The sequence below is a fragment of the Dromaius novaehollandiae genome, chromosome 7, assembly GCF_036370855.1.
Source record: "Dromaius novaehollandiae isolate bDroNov1 chromosome 7, bDroNov1.hap1, whole genome shotgun sequence".
NCBI lineage: Eukaryota > Metazoa > Chordata > Aves > Casuariiformes > Dromaiidae > Dromaius > Dromaius novaehollandiae.
In genome coordinates this window covers 20,087,488-20,103,856 of record NC_088104.1, presented here as the reverse complement: position 1 = coordinate 20,103,856, position 16,369 = coordinate 20,087,488, and the positions used below count along the sequence as shown (strand labels likewise).

General features: G+C 36.2%; 2 protein-coding genes across 12 annotated transcripts in view; one reads left to right on the top strand and one right to left on the bottom strand.

The window, feature by feature from the left end:
- Positions 1 to 16,369, bottom strand: part of SLC4A10 (solute carrier family 4 member 10) — a 160,972-nt gene that overhangs the window by 31,495 nt on the left and 113,108 nt on the right. For all 9 annotated transcript variants that reach the window (XR_003258295.2, XR_003258301.2, XM_064514850.1 and 6 more), the window contains 7 exons: positions 13,452 to 13,609; positions 11,539 to 11,626; positions 10,889 to 11,035; positions 8,787 to 8,887; positions 7,199 to 7,373; positions 6,880 to 7,013; positions 5,302 to 5,547 (listed from right to left, as the gene is read on the bottom strand). Coding sequence is in view for 7 of the 9 variants with exons in the window: in XM_064514850.1 (XP_064370920.1) it covers positions 5,302 to 5,547; positions 6,880 to 7,013; positions 7,199 to 7,373; positions 8,787 to 8,887; positions 10,889 to 11,035; positions 11,539 to 11,626; positions 13,452 to 13,609 (1,049 nt within the window). In the remaining 2 variants the exon portion in view is untranslated. The remainder of the gene's footprint in view (positions 1 to 5,301; positions 5,548 to 6,879; positions 7,014 to 7,198; positions 7,374 to 8,786; positions 8,888 to 10,888; positions 11,036 to 11,538; positions 11,627 to 13,451; positions 13,610 to 16,369) is intronic.
- Positions 1 to 16,369, top strand: part of DPP4 (dipeptidyl peptidase 4) — a 91,658-nt gene that overhangs the window by 73,414 nt on the left and 1,875 nt on the right. Inside the window, exon 26 of one of the 3 annotated variants that reach the window (XM_064514852.1) lies at positions 11,369 to 11,419. The exons of 1 other annotated variant lie outside the window; for it this stretch is intronic. In XM_064514852.1, the coding sequence (XP_064370922.1) occupies positions 11,369 to 11,404 (36 nt within the window). In that variant the 3' untranslated portion in view covers positions 11,405 to 11,419. Of the gene's footprint in view, positions 1 to 9,067; positions 9,198 to 11,368; positions 11,420 to 16,369 lie in introns of those variants that run through there. One more of the 3 variants, XM_026094542.2, reaches the window with a different exon arrangement.

Below are 16,369 nucleotides of genomic sequence, written 5' to 3'. Positions count from 1 at the left end.
TTGCTTAACAAGGAGATCCTTTTCCAAAGTGGGGCAATAGGTAGTAAAAAGAATGAAACAGGACAGGCACCTACTGGACTCAGTAGAGAGAAAAACACAAAAATGAGTCAGTTGGGTTGGGCAGGGACAGAGATGTCCTAAAAAAAACAAAAAACAAAGAAAAAGAATCTTTGCATTCAAGGTTTTGTCAAGAAACAAAAGGAAACCACCAGCTGAACTTCATCATAAGAATTGCATGATTCTGGGAAGAGGAAAGTCCTTACAGTTAATTACAGAGGACATGACAGAGTTACTTGATTGTGGAAGAAAACTGTAAGGAATGGGGAAAGAAAATCTACATTCATATTTGAGTTCAAAGAAATCATTACAGTGACTGGAATTAAATTACATGCCTAGGATTATAACAAGAAATCCCTATAAACCAACGTCTCTTTTTGCTACGTTTATCATCACTGACTATATTCATTCCACTTGCAGCTCAAGGAATACAGAGCATAAAACAACACAATTTGCATCTAGTAACAGTAGACCAAATTTAGTAAATTTAGATTAAGTAAATTTATTTTTTATTTACAAATGTAAATTTTAATTTCTAATCTTTTAATTTAAATTAATTTAGTAAATTTAGATTAAGTTATATAGCTAATGAAAGATTTAAATTTGCTTGTGCAGACAGTGGTATGCACAAAACTAATTTTTACAATACCTTCTAGAAGCCATGGTTTCTATAGCCTGCATAAGACATTGAGATTGACACGATCTTGGCTCCTTAATTACATCAAAGAGTGGGATTTTCTACTTCTAATTCTTAAGTGCATGTCAATACCAAGACAGATTGTAATATGCATATTACTATGCCAAGAAATCACTTTAAAATTATTCAATGTAATCTGTTAATAATTGAATAACTTCTGGTAAAGAATTATTAAAAACAACATGAATTCATCACTTTGGAAAAAAAAGAATTAATAAAAGCTTAAGGTATATAAAGTCCCAAGAACTGAGCAACCTCACCACAAGAAATAATGTCTTCTGTATTCAAAGACAACTGTCTTAAAATGATTGTGTTGTAAAGAATATTGGATTGTTTTCTAAAACGTATTCCTTTCATCCAAGATGCTTATTTTGTTTTCCTTTTGAGAACTTGTGTTTTTAAACCAATAAGTTGTAGGGGTCTCCTTTCCTAGTAAAAATCATATCCTAGTGCTTACTGTACACATTAAAACCTAAATGCATCAGTGTTCCACAGAATTCACTAAAAGGAAATGTATTTGCTACAGGAGTAGGAAAAAGCAGGAGGAGGAGAGTGCAGAAGTAAGAGTTGCTATGCCAACCTACAAATGCTAATGGCATGACAAATACAAAAAGGTCACAGCAAAAAAAAAAGGGGGGGGTGGAAGAGAAGGAAAGCCCAGATCAGAAAGTATGTGTATTTTATTTAACAAACAAGCAGCTACTATATTTAAATTCTTTCAAAACTATGCATGTTAAAAAACTCCACACGGTTGAAGCACAGTAGCACACTGAAAATTAGATTGTATTTGTTCTCCTTTAATTTAGCTCATAAATGTATTATTATTCATTACTAGAAAGTGCGAGTATTTTCCATATCCTAAAGATGGTATTTAAAAAAGTCATATATGGATGCTGAATTGATTTGCCTGAAAGTAGATAACCATAGGGCCAACATTTCAACACAAAGTAACAAAGAAGAATAATAAAGAAAAAGACTAAAAAGTATATAGTAATAGTAATTTACATTAATTAGATCACGCAATAAAAGATGTTGTTGTCTTTTTGAAATACAATTCTGTAACATAAAGACAAAAGCATATATTTTACCTGGCAAAAGTGAGTTTTTAAGAAAACATTTAGGAGGACTTTCAACTGATTTTCAAATATGTGGTTCTGACTGATTTAGAAAAAACCTGTCTTATATATTCTTTCTATAGTCTTCCAAGGCTTGTTATGGGAGATACTAGTAATGATTCCTATAACCGTAAGATGAACTACGTGCAATATAGTTTTTTAGACAATCATAGTCTTTTAAACAATCTCCTTTGCAAAAGTTTGATATACGACAGAAGTCAAACCTACCCCAACTACAGAATGGGGTTTCTTTGTCACTTGAAACATGGTTCCAATCTGGCTGAAATATGAACCACTTAAAATGTCCATTTTCTTTGTCTTTCTAGTAGTCCAAAGGACAGTACTAATAGCATGCCAACAACTTTTCCTGGGTCAAGCTCATGTCCCACCAGGGCAAACAACAGTACTAGGATGCAGACAGAGCACCTATGGACAGCAGAGTGTCCTGGAAAAGTCCATAGGAGAAGAGAGGAGACCTGGACCAAATATACACAGTACCATGAACTATATGTATCTTCTTCTTTTGCAGTAGGAAACAGACATTCTAGAAATCTTAGAAATTTTACAGTAGAAGCTGAGTTTTCTAGCACAGAACTGCAGACCCAGGATCAAGTTTTACATAAGCTTTGGCTAAGTATCCGAAGAGAAATGAATTGCTCAACCTTTTGAAGTTCACCCATTGCTAATTAAAGAACTGACAAGGCTTTACTAACAATTAAAAACTTGTCTTTAAAATCCCCAAAGAGGAAAATGCAAACAGCTGTTTTAATTAGCAAAACAGCAGATACTAATTAGCTTCTGTAACAGAGTATGCTGGTCCTTTAAGGACAGGACCAGTTTCAGCCCAAGTTTGTTACTGATTTAAACTATGACTAGAAGGATTGGGGTCAGATGCTGTATAACAAGCTTCTCTTCCTCATGAAAGCAATATTCCCCAACTTCAAGTACACAAAAATGAGATTTTTATTTCAAATAACTGATTTGGAACTTACTCTTGTTCTCATTTTTGATCTTTTTGGAACTGAGAGAGAGACATTTGAGCGGGGCTTGAGGGTGGCAGGAGCTGTTCCTGGCTCCCTATACAGAATGAACCATGGCAGCAGCAGTAACTTTCTGAAGCCATTTTCACTGGTGAGCTGGCTGGATGGAGAAGGCTGATATCAGATGAAAATGTTTACAGAGATGTTGGAAAGGGAAAACCAGTTTTCAGAGAGAGGGAAAGGAAATCATTCCCTTGAAGTCCTCCTGGAAATGGGAAAACAGCTGAAGGAAACACACAATTAAAAGAACACGACTGGCCTTTGGGACTAGGAAGGAAGGGAGAGACTTGACTTTTCCTTGGAAAGGAGGAGGAAAGTAAAGGTGCGGAGTTGTTTCCATTTACCTGGAAGCAAACAAACTCAGAAAGCTTTTTTCAGGAAGACAAAGACAGAAGGAATATGTATAGTAACTTTGGAAAAGCATACATAATTGAAATATAGTACTGACTTCCTGATTTGCTACAATGAATGTCTGTTTTTCTTGCATGTTATTTCAAAGACATATTCCAGACTATTTCAATTTTCATACTGTCTCAGTTCAAATAGACTGAATGCTTTTGGAATGATTTAGATAAATCATTCAACCCATACAAAAATCACTGAACCAAAAGAAAACATTAAGTACAAGATTAAAAAAATTTTAAATGCTTTTCTTTTGTATTCGAAGTTAATAACAGATAACTTTTTAAGCTCTGCCAATAGGCTTGTCTGACTCTGGAACATTTGAAAAAACTAGACTTACTCTCTGAATGAAAAAGTTATAATGTAACTTAAAATAACATGTGTTACCATTTTCTATTGATTAGGCATTTTAACATCTCAGCTCTGTCTGCTACGTGGTGCCTGAATAAAATTTTGTCTTCATAGGATATTTCAGAGCAGTACAAGAACAGCATATTCTGTGTACCTTTGACATGACTACTTTGAAATGACAAAGGAAAAAAAAGTCCAAGAACAACACTGTGCTACACAAGGCTCTTCAGAGTGAAATGTTGACTTCACGGAAGTCAAGTAAAATGAGGCTAGGATATAACCTCAACTGCATGCACAGTATATACTATATGTATATTGCTTTTTCTTCAAATTAGTATTCCTTTGTCTACAGATTAAACTATTACAGATATTTTTTAATAATATTTTTTCAGCATGATGAGAGAGCATATGAGAGCAGAACTATAGTTTCTATAATTTAACTTGTTCTGTCCTTTAAGGTCTATAATATGCATTCACATTCAGGACTTACTACCTATTTTTCTAGGAATGATAACATACCAAAGCTCGAATGTTTTCTCTACCACTGTGTTTTGTTTTTCCCAGCTTAAAATGCAAATAAGACATTTGGTTGAGACGCTCCTGTTTTTCCAGTGAACAGAAAAAGTGGCACCGTTTAAGCATTGTTCTTTTTGGATCCCTCCTGATTCATGCAGAGGGTTCACCTCGGTTCAGTGAAATAATAAACACATTTCTGGAGGAAGATCATCTTTGAAAATGCTTTTTAATGACATTTTAGTTGCTTAGATGACCAGGCTTGATTGGCCTCAGGCCACACCAGGATCTTGTCCTTTACTGGAAGGATATTGTTGTTCTCATATCACAGAAAGAAGTCTGAGTTTTTTACTTCTAAATAAAACTATTCTGATCAAAATAATTCACTTTTTTATTCCCCAGTTAGAATACTCCTTATCCAAATTCTCCTTGTCAAAACTCAACAATAAAGCAAAGTTGCTTAAATGGAGCCATATAAAAAGATCTTATTATGAAAAAATTGATTTTGACAAAATTAATCTTTGCTGACAAGCACCAAATAATTCCAAACCCATTTCAGTTCTTGGAGCTTTAACTTTCACTGTCATAGAGAATAAAATAAAAGAGGTACATGGAATTATATCCTTTTCAGGAAGGCTAACATTTCAATTTGAAAAAAATTAGCAGATAAATATGATATAAAAATGTTGCATGACCATTCAAAAATATTATAAAGCATCAATATAAATTATAGTAAGAGATCATTGAGTTGCACAGTTAGATAAAAATGTGAATAAAAGACTAAAGCCAAAGTCTCACTTAGCCCTACTTTTTATTCTATGACTCCCAAGTTTCACATGTAAGTTTTCTAAAACTCCAAGTCAAGATATTTTTTACTTAAGATTCTGGTCTGTAAACATACCACCACTAACTATAGCTATATGCCAGAATCATACCCAACTCAATAGCGCCGAGAAAAAGAAACTAAATATCTCTACGTTTCAACTCTGCATTATAGACAAGCTAAGTACTTCCACATGAAAGTTCACAACTATCATGAATTTTTCCCGCTGTGCACTGGTTGTGTTCCTCACAGGGAAAACAACTTATGAAAAAAAAAAGTGTTAACAGAAGAAATCTTACTTACGAGTATTGAGTCAGCAGATCCAAATTATTGTGCATGTTGATTGGATATGTCTCACTGAGATGAAATAGCTTCTCTAAGGCCTCATAAATGAAAATGATGCAGATAAGAGAAGCAAAAGCTTCTTCAGTAAACCGGGTAATGTAACAGACTAGGGAGCTCGCATCAGTTGCGACAAGGATGATGCACAGGATTGCAGTCCACAGCCCGATGCTAGCTCTCAGAGAAAGGTATGACAACCCATACTCTCTAAAGAAAAACAAAATTAAACATAGTTTATCTTCTGTCAAGTCATAGTTTCCTAAATGTAGATGAGGCAACTCCAAAATTTACTTTGTCTAGGATGTGCGATTCTAGGGACAGTCTGAATCAGAAATTTTCTTGTTATCATGAACTGAAGATACTATCAAGTCAACTCCTGACCTGATCTGTCTTCCCAAGTAAAGGGAGACAAAGAGCTCTATTTCCACTAAAGTGAGTGAATAGCTTTGAAAGTGGCCATAAGCATCTTGTGCAAAAGGTCCACCCGCCCCTTTATCCCATATGACTGCCTTGTGAACAGCCAACACCTGCCAATTTCTTTTTAGGATGCATGACTAGCTAAAATAAAAATCAGCAGATGCCACGTTAGGGAAAATGTCTTTTCATTCCTGTTTCTTTGACAGATGTTCCCCCCTCAACAAAATCTTGTGTGCTTATTACATATGATAATAGAGCTCCAAATACTTTGGATGACATTATCACCAAGACTTGAAAGGTGTACAAGAAGGTGATAATAAAGAGCTCTTGGGAAGCTGAACAGGCCATCCTACTCTGCAGAGTTCAGGAGATTTTGCTCTACCAGCATTTCTCCTGCTGCAGTAGTCCCGGTCACAGCAATGAGGCTGAAAAGCAGAGAGGATCTTGGAAAAGCATCATGGTTGCCAAGATGCAGGGACAGTTTTTACCAACGTTGTGGTATGTTATGTACAGCACGTTAGCATAAATGTGGGGATATGCTGTTCTGGCATGACGCTTCATCTCTTCTGAGGGTGGAGGAGCTGTATCAGTGACTACTGAAAGACGGCGCCACCACCACTGTGCTTACTTCATGCGTGAGAAGATAAAACGCACTGCCTGAGTTAGAGATGAGAGGAACTGTGGATTTAAATGTATCGTTTTAGAGGAGGAAACAACACAATACAAAACGATTTTGAAGTTTGCATTCCTTTCAAAACAGCTTAAAAAAAAAAAAAAAAAGAACAAAAAAACCCAACCAAACACATTACACTTGTCTCAGTCACTGCATAATTTTCATATTCTGAAAGTCTAAGCAATGCACCCCAAAAGAAACTTCTACTTTTATTCCACAGCTGTTGGTACTTTGGGATCAATTGTTTCTAATTTTACTTAAGAACACCTTAGCTGAAATGTGTATCATGATCTCACCCATGAATAGTGTGCAAACAAATCAATGAGAAATCTTCATCATGCTACTAAGGAATCTATAAACGTTATTTAGTCATATACACTTAGTCATATACACTTAGCCATGACACTGAAAAATATGTCTGAAATTTGAAATATGGATACTTCACTTACTTGCAAAATTTGAATAAGATCTTCTCAAACACCAAAACTGGTCCTGTGCTGCCTAGTATAGTGAGAGGCTGTCCACCAAAGAGAGAGTAGGCAATTCCAGTCATGGATGCTCCAAACAGTGATTCTATTGCACTCTGAATATGATACAAAGAGAAGTTTCCATAAATTTTCAAACAGGCCCCTTGTCTAGTATCTCAGTTTGTAGCCTTCTAAATATTTAAACACCAAAATTTACAGGTGACTCATGCAACAGCAAGAAAATACTAACCACAAACCTAGGAAAGTAAGTTTGTTTAAAGAGTTCAGATTTAACACATACTATACGACCTTCAGTAGCTTCTCCCAGCAGACCACCAAATGTGATGACAGGAGACATGCAAGCACAGTAGAGAAACAAAAACGATGCCAGACACTGTAGACTGAGAGCATCCCTGAAGTCACTCCAGAAGAAGGGAGCTTTTCTTTTTATATCCAAAATCAATCCTCCAAAAAATCTAAAAAATAAGAGAGATTAAATTCATGAAAAAAAGCTGACTGAACTTTCTTCCATAGTATCTCTTTAAAGAAGGAGTACCAACTCTTCTTTGATCAAGTGACAATTCATCCTTCCCTAGAAGAAAGTTTCTGGGAACCCTCTCTCGATAACTGTAATCAGTAAATTGTGTTTTTAGAATAAATTAATTTCCATGTTTCTTTTATAAAATCTTCAACAACCTTTGGATAGTTGTTAGCTCCCACGTACAAAACCCTTACAATTTGTGTGCCTACACTTCTGCTTGAAATCATTCTTTGCATTTGTTCAATCAGACAGTACTGCAGTGCCTGTTTGACCACATAAATTTTCTACGGATAGAGTGCTTCATGTTCTTTACTTGAGAGCTGTTTCCTAAATACATTAGATGATAGAATTAAATGTAGGCCATAAGCTTCCCAGGACAAGAACTGTCGTCATCTGTCATTTATACTACCTAAATAGAAGCAAATATTAGGAATAGACAATCCTTACAGTACACCATAAAGTTAAAGTAAATATCCCACAATGCCTTTTTTTCCCCTCAGGCACCAAAGGTATCAGATGTCATTGGGGAACAAGAAAGACAAAGTGCCACCACCTCCTAAATATTAGAATGATCTTTCAAGTTGACAATACCTAGTTCACTAGCAAGGATAAAGAATGGCTTAAAGCCATACTGGCCAGCACGCCCCTCTGCTGTTCTGTGTGCACCAACATTGCAATCGAATCTTTAGCCTTATACAGGTAGGAATGATATTTAAATATCAAGAGGCAGCAAAGTAAAGGAAATATCTAGCACACAGCTACCAGTATGATGATACTGCACTAAGGTGACCACTGGCAGCTGATGCGCTTACAACACACCCTATTAGAAGAAAGAGCGTATTTATTCCTTGGGCCAAGTTCTTCTTTCAGATGTGTGTGTTGTAGTCACTGTTAACAGCAGCCTTATGTTCCACGACATATTGCGGCTTAATAAGGCAAAAAAGAAATGCCAGAGCTTCATAACCCAGAAGTTTCAACAACAAAATAGCTGTAAGCTTTTACAGTATATGGGAGAAGACTATTCACAACTTTGCTTTCATACTGTACAGAAACAAGAGACATGAATCAAGTTTACCAGAGGTCTGACCTTTAAAAACAATAGAGAAAGGAGTTTGCAATAAATACAGTGTAAAAACACAAATCTTCTTCCTCTCTCCCCTCTTCTATAGATGAGTGAGTAGTCTTTTTCAACCACATGGTATACAAATCAGGAATAACACCTGAAAGAAACCATCTACCAGTCATATACCATATACCATTTGAGAGAGAGCCAGACCATTATAATTCCTTTGAAAGCACACCACTTAAAACACTTAGGATTTTGTACATAAAACAAGTTTTCACTAACTTTCCAGTGCGTTGCAATTCTGGTCCAGAGTGTCCACCAGGTTGTTCTGGGTCCCCATGAGCTGCAGTCCCATTTGGCACTCCTGGGATCTTACGCTTCTCCTAACAGAAGAAAAAGATACTGTTCACAGATCCTAACAACCAAAACACAATTTTAGCAGAGGAAATGGGCAAGTGACAATTATTTTTCCTTTTGTGCAGTATCTTTCTACTTCCCATTCATTAAATGAGTGAAAAATGCATTAACAGAATTATAGCTCCACATTTTCATTTTGTTGCCAGGACTGCTATTTGAACGTAGCTTTACTGTCTTCAAAAAGAAAGAGGTGAAAAGATCAAGGAAAAACCACTCAAATGAAACAGAAGAGAGAACGGCATTTAACTGTTTCTCAGTGACTTCCAGTGCTTCTGAAGTTTGAACTACACTACAGTAAGAAGTGCAAATGGTTTGACCTACACGAGCTCCTTGAAGCTCGTTAGACGGAGTACTGACAGCACTGTGGCCACCACAGCAGGCACCCTGATGGCTCTGTTCACACTGGGAAGTGGGTCAGTCCACTAGGAGTAGACCAGTAGAGTGAAACAGCTGGTACAGAGGCCCTGACGTCTGCCCTATACACATCCCAGGTTTGTTTCTTCTTCTTCAGCTTCTGACTAGTTCTAGTCTAGTCCCGTGGACTGAACACCACCTTGGCTCAAACCCACCAAGAGCTCTCCTGGAGCACATCTTCCAGTTTGGTTTCATCCAAAGCAATTCAGCTCATACACTGCAGGATTAGAAAATCTGCTTCAAACGCACACTCCTGATGTGAGCTAATGCACTAATATAGATGCAACCATTGCAGAATAATCACGTATTTATCTACCCATACAGGTGCTGAGCTCCATATTACTGAAGCTATGTGACTAGTAGTTCCTCAGGATGCATTTTCAGATGTTATTCAAGTTTAAGTTTCTGATGATTTTATTTTATACCTCCAATACAAATTGTATAATAAATTCATAATTTATGACATGTATGTATACATTTATATTATATATAAATTTACACTTATAGCAGACACAAATTTAGATACATATATACATACAAATAATTAATATATCTCTTTTATACATATAGGTATTTCTGCCTCTCTGTAGGTGGACACACTAAACTTCATACATGGCACCTCTCAGAGTCTCTTTCATTTTCCCAACCTTCCAAGCTCATGTAAGGTACATTGACATGCCAAGATTTATTAGGCTGGATCCAGGATTTGAGAGTTGAAAGACTACATATTTAGATTTTACTGCAAGCTTCATCAACACAATTTTTTCATAATCAGAAGAGCAGGTCTGTAACAGGGAAAGAGTAGAAGGAGCTTTGTTCCAAGACATTTAAAGAACTGATCAAAGAAAATCCTGTATCAGAAAATATTTCAAAAGAGAAGCAAGCCACGCTGTTTCGATCAATTCTTGCTCTTAAGTGGGCACTGCATTTTGGCTTCGCTAGCAAGCTAGCATAAGCAGGATCATCTACCCGACAGAACTAAAAAAAACAAATCTCATGTTTTAGAGGTATTTTCTAACCAAAATGCAGAGAAAATTCAAAATGCAATGCAATCATAATCAAAGAACAGAGGAATATATAATGATTGAACAGCTGAGTGAATAGTCAGAGTTCAGTAATAACCCACACTAAATACTTAGACACAATCATGTAATCCTGTTAAAAAAGCCATCAAGAAAGAAGGGATTCCTTTATTTTGTAATCTTCTGTGCTTTTTTGAATTATCTTCTGATGAAAATTGCACACCTGTAGGAGGGTAAGCACTCATGTGCATTGGAGTGAGTTTGGTTTTTTTTTTTTAATTTCAGAAAACTAAGATGTAGCGATAAGCTCAGAAGAAAAGCACACAACAGCTGTTTTACAAAGTAATCAAAGATGCTTATGACTTTTTACCCCTAAACCTAAGACCTTCAGATACAACTGGTCTTTATTCAAGAGAGAACTATAATGGATTGTTGTCACTCTATAATTAATGCTAAATAATCTAATTTAATTTTACCCAGGAAAAATTCATCAAAACCTTTAGAAGTACCTGAATTTTACAACGTACATACCTGAGAGGGAACATTTTTAGGCGGTTCTATTCGAATTGTTGGGTCCCATTCTCCAGGAGGGAGAACCGTAACCTGGTCAAGAAATTCATCAATTCCAGAAACCAAGTCATTGCGGTCTTTTGCTTTATAAGCAACATCATGGAATACCTGTAATTAAAGAAGAGAAGTGTATGTATGTGGGACGGAAAAAGAGATGGGGAGAGGAATACTCATACACAGTTCTTCTCTTACATGGAATGCAGCTTATGTATTTCCCACTTGCAAAAACCAAAGAAACAATCTCAGCATCAACTGACTAGAGTTTCTGGTAAAGCACCTGCCATGCAAAAACACACCTAGGGGTGTCAAAAGTTCTAAATATTTTTACAGTTTAAAATGAAATTAATTCCATTGGAACATAACTGAAAAATGGAAACTTCTCAGTGAAGGTATCTGCTACTTGCATGTGAATCACATCTCTCATTTTGTATCTCCTTACAGCAGCGTTATCTCAGCAGTTACAAGATCACGCAATGAACCCGACCCTTCTGCAGGGTTCCTTCAGAAAGATTAGCTACATTTCAGTTGGAGGATTCTGTATTGGAGATTTCCCAATACACCTTTTCAGTCAGTGCAAAATGACTAAAACCAAGTCTCAAATAGAGAAATACCTCATCCGTCATTAGTGTTGCAATTGATCTTCCAATCTCATGGTACTGTTGCCCTTTGCCCAATGGTCCAAGAAGAATAAACAAAAATCTGTAAGTAAATGTCAAATAAAAATATTGTAAAGAATAGATGGTTGAAAGTAACTATGCATGGTGCAGAAATACTTGTTTAAGAGTTGGACTAGAAGAACCTGTAAGACAAATATTCTATATAAAGTTGTTCAAGATCATCACACATGAATTTAAACACGAAGCTGTGGTTACAAAAAATATGAAAATAAATTCCAAAAATATACCATAAGCTTCACAGTCAGACTTGATCGAGACTATCAAAACCTCCTTACATAATAAACCTTATCTTACATAATAAATATATGCAGCTATAGTCTATGTATAGAAATGTTTTTAAACATGAATTTAATGTTAATTCTATTAAGTTAATAGAACCATTTCATGTATACAGTTAGTACTACTGCAATATTAGGGAAGTGAAATTACCCCAAATAAAAATCATTCACTTCCCTTTCACTTCCATTAAAAAGAATCTTGATAGCCTCTAGTCTAGGCTTGGGGCTAGTAAGATTCTGCAAAATGCACAGGATAGGTTCAAACGAATCTTGCTAAAGAGTCAATCTTGCTCAGGACAAAATCTCTATCTAACCAAAATACAAAAAATAATTAATTTGCCTAATTAACATTATTAAATTATTCCAAAAATAAATATTTTTGCAGAAAAATGTAATCATCCTTAATTTTAATTCTTTAATTTAATTTCCTTTAATTTTGTTCTCACCAAAAATCAAGAAATCTGGGTTGTTTTCACTTTGCCAGGAAGTTTTGTGGGAGGTTGGAGGAGATTATGGGGAAAGACTTTGGAATTTGTTTTCAAAGCCAATTCAGTCTCTTAACATCACTCCCTTTAACACGTGCACGTACACACAGATGAACTGGAGATGAAAAAAAGTGTTATTAAACTTAGACTTAAAGCAGACTTTAGATTGTTTATATGATTAGAAGCAAGAATTTGAATTTCGGCATTTCATTTCTTCGCTGAGTGGCATAAAAACTGGACGACAGTACTGTTTTCTGGAATTCTGGGCAAACAAAAGCACATATAGGAAAAAAGTGAGAGAGAGACTGCATGACAGTTAAGTCATTGAATTCAGATGTGGGAGAATCAGGTTGGAGTTTTGATCCAAATTAATGCCAGCAGGAAACAATATATCTGCTGATCTACTTGAATGCTGTAATCACTGGCATATTGTTATTCTGAAAAGAATCTTTCTATTTGGCTATGAAGTCTATTTTGGACATAAAAACCCACTCCTTATAAACTCCTCTCAAAACCAAAATATTTCACTGAAGTTTCAACAAACAAAAATTTAGGATCAAAAGTCACATTCACTTCTGCTCAAGTATCTCACAAAAAAGTTTTACAGTAATGTGATATTTACATCTTGTTCTTCACCTATTCAGTCCTTGGTCAATCAAATCACAGTTTGCTTTTTCCTTTTACTTGCTTCATCATTTTTTCCTTCCAGATATAATTATGCAGTATCACAAAAGTAGCTTCAGTTCCACCCAGGTGAAATATTGTACCTCTTTTCTGACTGTTACTTCAGCCTCACAGTATTTTGTCTGAAGTACTAACAATGTACGATAAATTCTGTGTTGTAACTAACAGAAGTGGCAAGCTATCACTTTTACTTCCATGAAGAATGATTACCTTCACACACAGATGGCTTGTTCCTGAACACACCCATAGATCACTTAAAGGCTGAGTGGAGAGATGTTCCTCTCATAAAGAAAGAAGCAAATTCACACCTCAACAAATGACAAAGTTGAAGGCCACATCGCCCTATCTCCACAAGGGACACAGTTTAGAAAAACATGAGCAGAAGTAAATCTAACAGTACCTTGTTGGGATTGGAACTTCAGCTAGGCCCGTGAGCAGCACTGCAGGAGACAACCTCACAAACGCAACAACCGCACGGTCCAAGAACTCCAGTTCGCCAACTAAAATGTTTGAGGCTTCAGCTCCAGGTGGTATCTTTTTCATGAAGTGCAGATCAACCTGGAAAAGTATGTTAAATTAACGTAAAAGCTAGTCGGCAGGAAAAAAAAAAGTCTATTTAGTTTGCAGAAATTATCTTTCTGGTTATTGATTTTGCTCTTAGTTATTCTAGTCATACAGTTCCTACCATTCTGGTCTGCTGAATATTTTTTAAGTGCTTCTCAACAACATAACAACCAGTCTTTCAGCATGTGGCTAATTGTGCTTTGGAAATATAGCTGAAGTACTGCAGAATGAATTTATAAAGATGATAAATCGCAATCAAAATTTTGTTAGGAACATAACATAATGCATTTCCCATTAATGCTTTTTTCTAACATTAATTCATAACCATATAAGAAGTCGAGATCACTCCTTTTTCCATAATTAACAATTGTGGAAAACATGAATTCATTGTTCATAGATGCCATATCATAATTTTGAAGAACAGCCCCCACTATCCAAAATTTTCCTTGTACTATCCAAAGTCAGAAGTATTTTGGTTGTTAGATTTGGTGGAAGGTACTTTCCCTTCTACTGAAAATAACAGAATATAAACTACGAGCATAACTGTCTCAAGCATAAATTGAAAGAGCAAAGTAGAATAAAAACTGAAGCTATAAGGCAGTGGTGTTGACAGCTGGGGGAGGGGGTAGGAAAAGATGGAGAAATAGCTTCATCATAGCCTTGCTACATAAACTCTAGCTATTTGCCTAGCAATAATGTGCTTATTTGTATTATTTCCTCGGTATCATTCTACAGCTTACTCTATAATAAAGATTGACACGGAGTAATAGAGTATATAATGTATGTTTGATTTCGTTATGCACCAGTATTGTCTACATTTCAAAATGAATGATTTTTGTCATTTGCTTTCCTTTTATTAATCTAAACACAACAACAGCAACCAAATCCAATATAAACTGTTAAAGTGGACCATTTTAATGTCTATCTTACAGCCATCTGTCAGTACTAGTTTGCATAGTTTTTGGTAATATTTAGAAAATTGTTTTCTTGCAAATGGCTCTGGCACTAAATCAGAATTCCGATATAACACAGTTGCCTGCGTAATGAAATCTTACTGCTCTGAGATCACAAGGAGATGTCTAATGTTATCTTAATCCAATCTCTAAAACTACGACCAATATTTCACTAAGTTGCACAATCACCTAATCAACCTGGAAAGCTGCACTCCAGGTACTTTTTCAAATAAAGATACCAGTGAGGTAAATTCTTCTCTTCCTCATCCAAATCACAAAATAGCTCTTCAGGGTTAAACACAAAACCCAGGTTTACAGACAGATTTACTTTGCACCTAATTTTGGAGTATTAGATCACTTACAGTTGAGAGGAAAAAAAAGCAATCTTTCAGGCACACAGCAACCCAAATGTGTATTCTACAGTGTTTTTGCCTTGTGAATGATTTAATGTCTATTTAAGATTTAATAACATGATGTCTCATGTACCACGTGCTACAGTTGTCACCTCAAGGTTCCACTAACATACAGATCACAGGGCTAAGATTCACATCTGAAAGAAATCATCAGTCTCCTGTCCACCGAAAAGTATTCCCAGCTGTATTTCCTGTATAGCTTGAGACTCCAAGGTCTTGTAGGTTGTGAATAGAGCCATAATTCAAAGCAAAGTAGGTAGCAGAGAAGCATCAAACTTGGGACCAAACCCCATGTTTTGCTCTCGCTACCTAATGAAAGCAGATAAGCAGGACGCAAAGGTGGCACTGGAGTGAGTTTGGGGCCAAGGGAGAAGCTATATCCTTCAAACACTCCAGCTAACCTATCCACCACACATCCATCCACACAAGGACTCTTTAGATAGCCCTAATTTGCACTTTAACCTGCACCCTAACCAGAGCCACATCCAGCACCTGGCACTTAGGAGTTCCAGCAGGCTCAAGTTAGATAAAAAGGCAAATCACTAATGTTGAGTCCATTCCTCTCCAGGGCACCATGACGACTGAAAAGCATTTGTGTGTGTATGGGGGGGGCGCCCAAGGACTGAAATATAAATTGACACTGAATACAAACAGAAACTACTCAACAGCACTTCTTGGGAAAGCACATATTAATCTAATTTATTTATAAGAAGAGCCATCCAGTATTCAAAGACAAGTTAATTATTTCACATGGAATTTGGAAAAAGTAAAAACCTATCGGTATGGGATTGAGCTTGGATTCAGAAATACTGTGCCATGAGAGGCACAGGAGCATTGCCATGAGAAGGGACATGGGTGCAGTCTTTGCATGTATCTCATATTTTAGGAAGCTGGGAATCAGTTCAGCCTCTAGTATGAGAAGCAGGGACCAGCCAGATGCAAATCTTAGACTGTCATCCCCATCCTACTCAGGCACAGGATAAAGTGGTGCTGTGACAGACCATTTAAACCACCTCTATATTGTCCTGGGAATATAAAGTCCTAGTGGCGTCCCCAGGGGAAGAAGAGTGACACATTTACAAGTACAAACATGAGAAAATATGTCTCCTTCTTTATGCTACTGAAGTAACATTCAAGACACAGCTTTTAGTGCCGTCTCACATTATTCATAAATAGATACCAATACAATCAACACAGTCTCAGCACTGTACTCAGATTAAGTCAGCTTTTTGAATCAACTCCAAAATTTGAAATATTAGAAGTAGCCCAAGGGAAATAGATTAGCAAGGAGAGAATAAGAGAGGTAGTCAAAGCTGCTTTTTTGTAAAAGATAAATGAAATTAATATGTGGAACAAAATTAGAGCAAGAAATCACAATACTCAAGAGA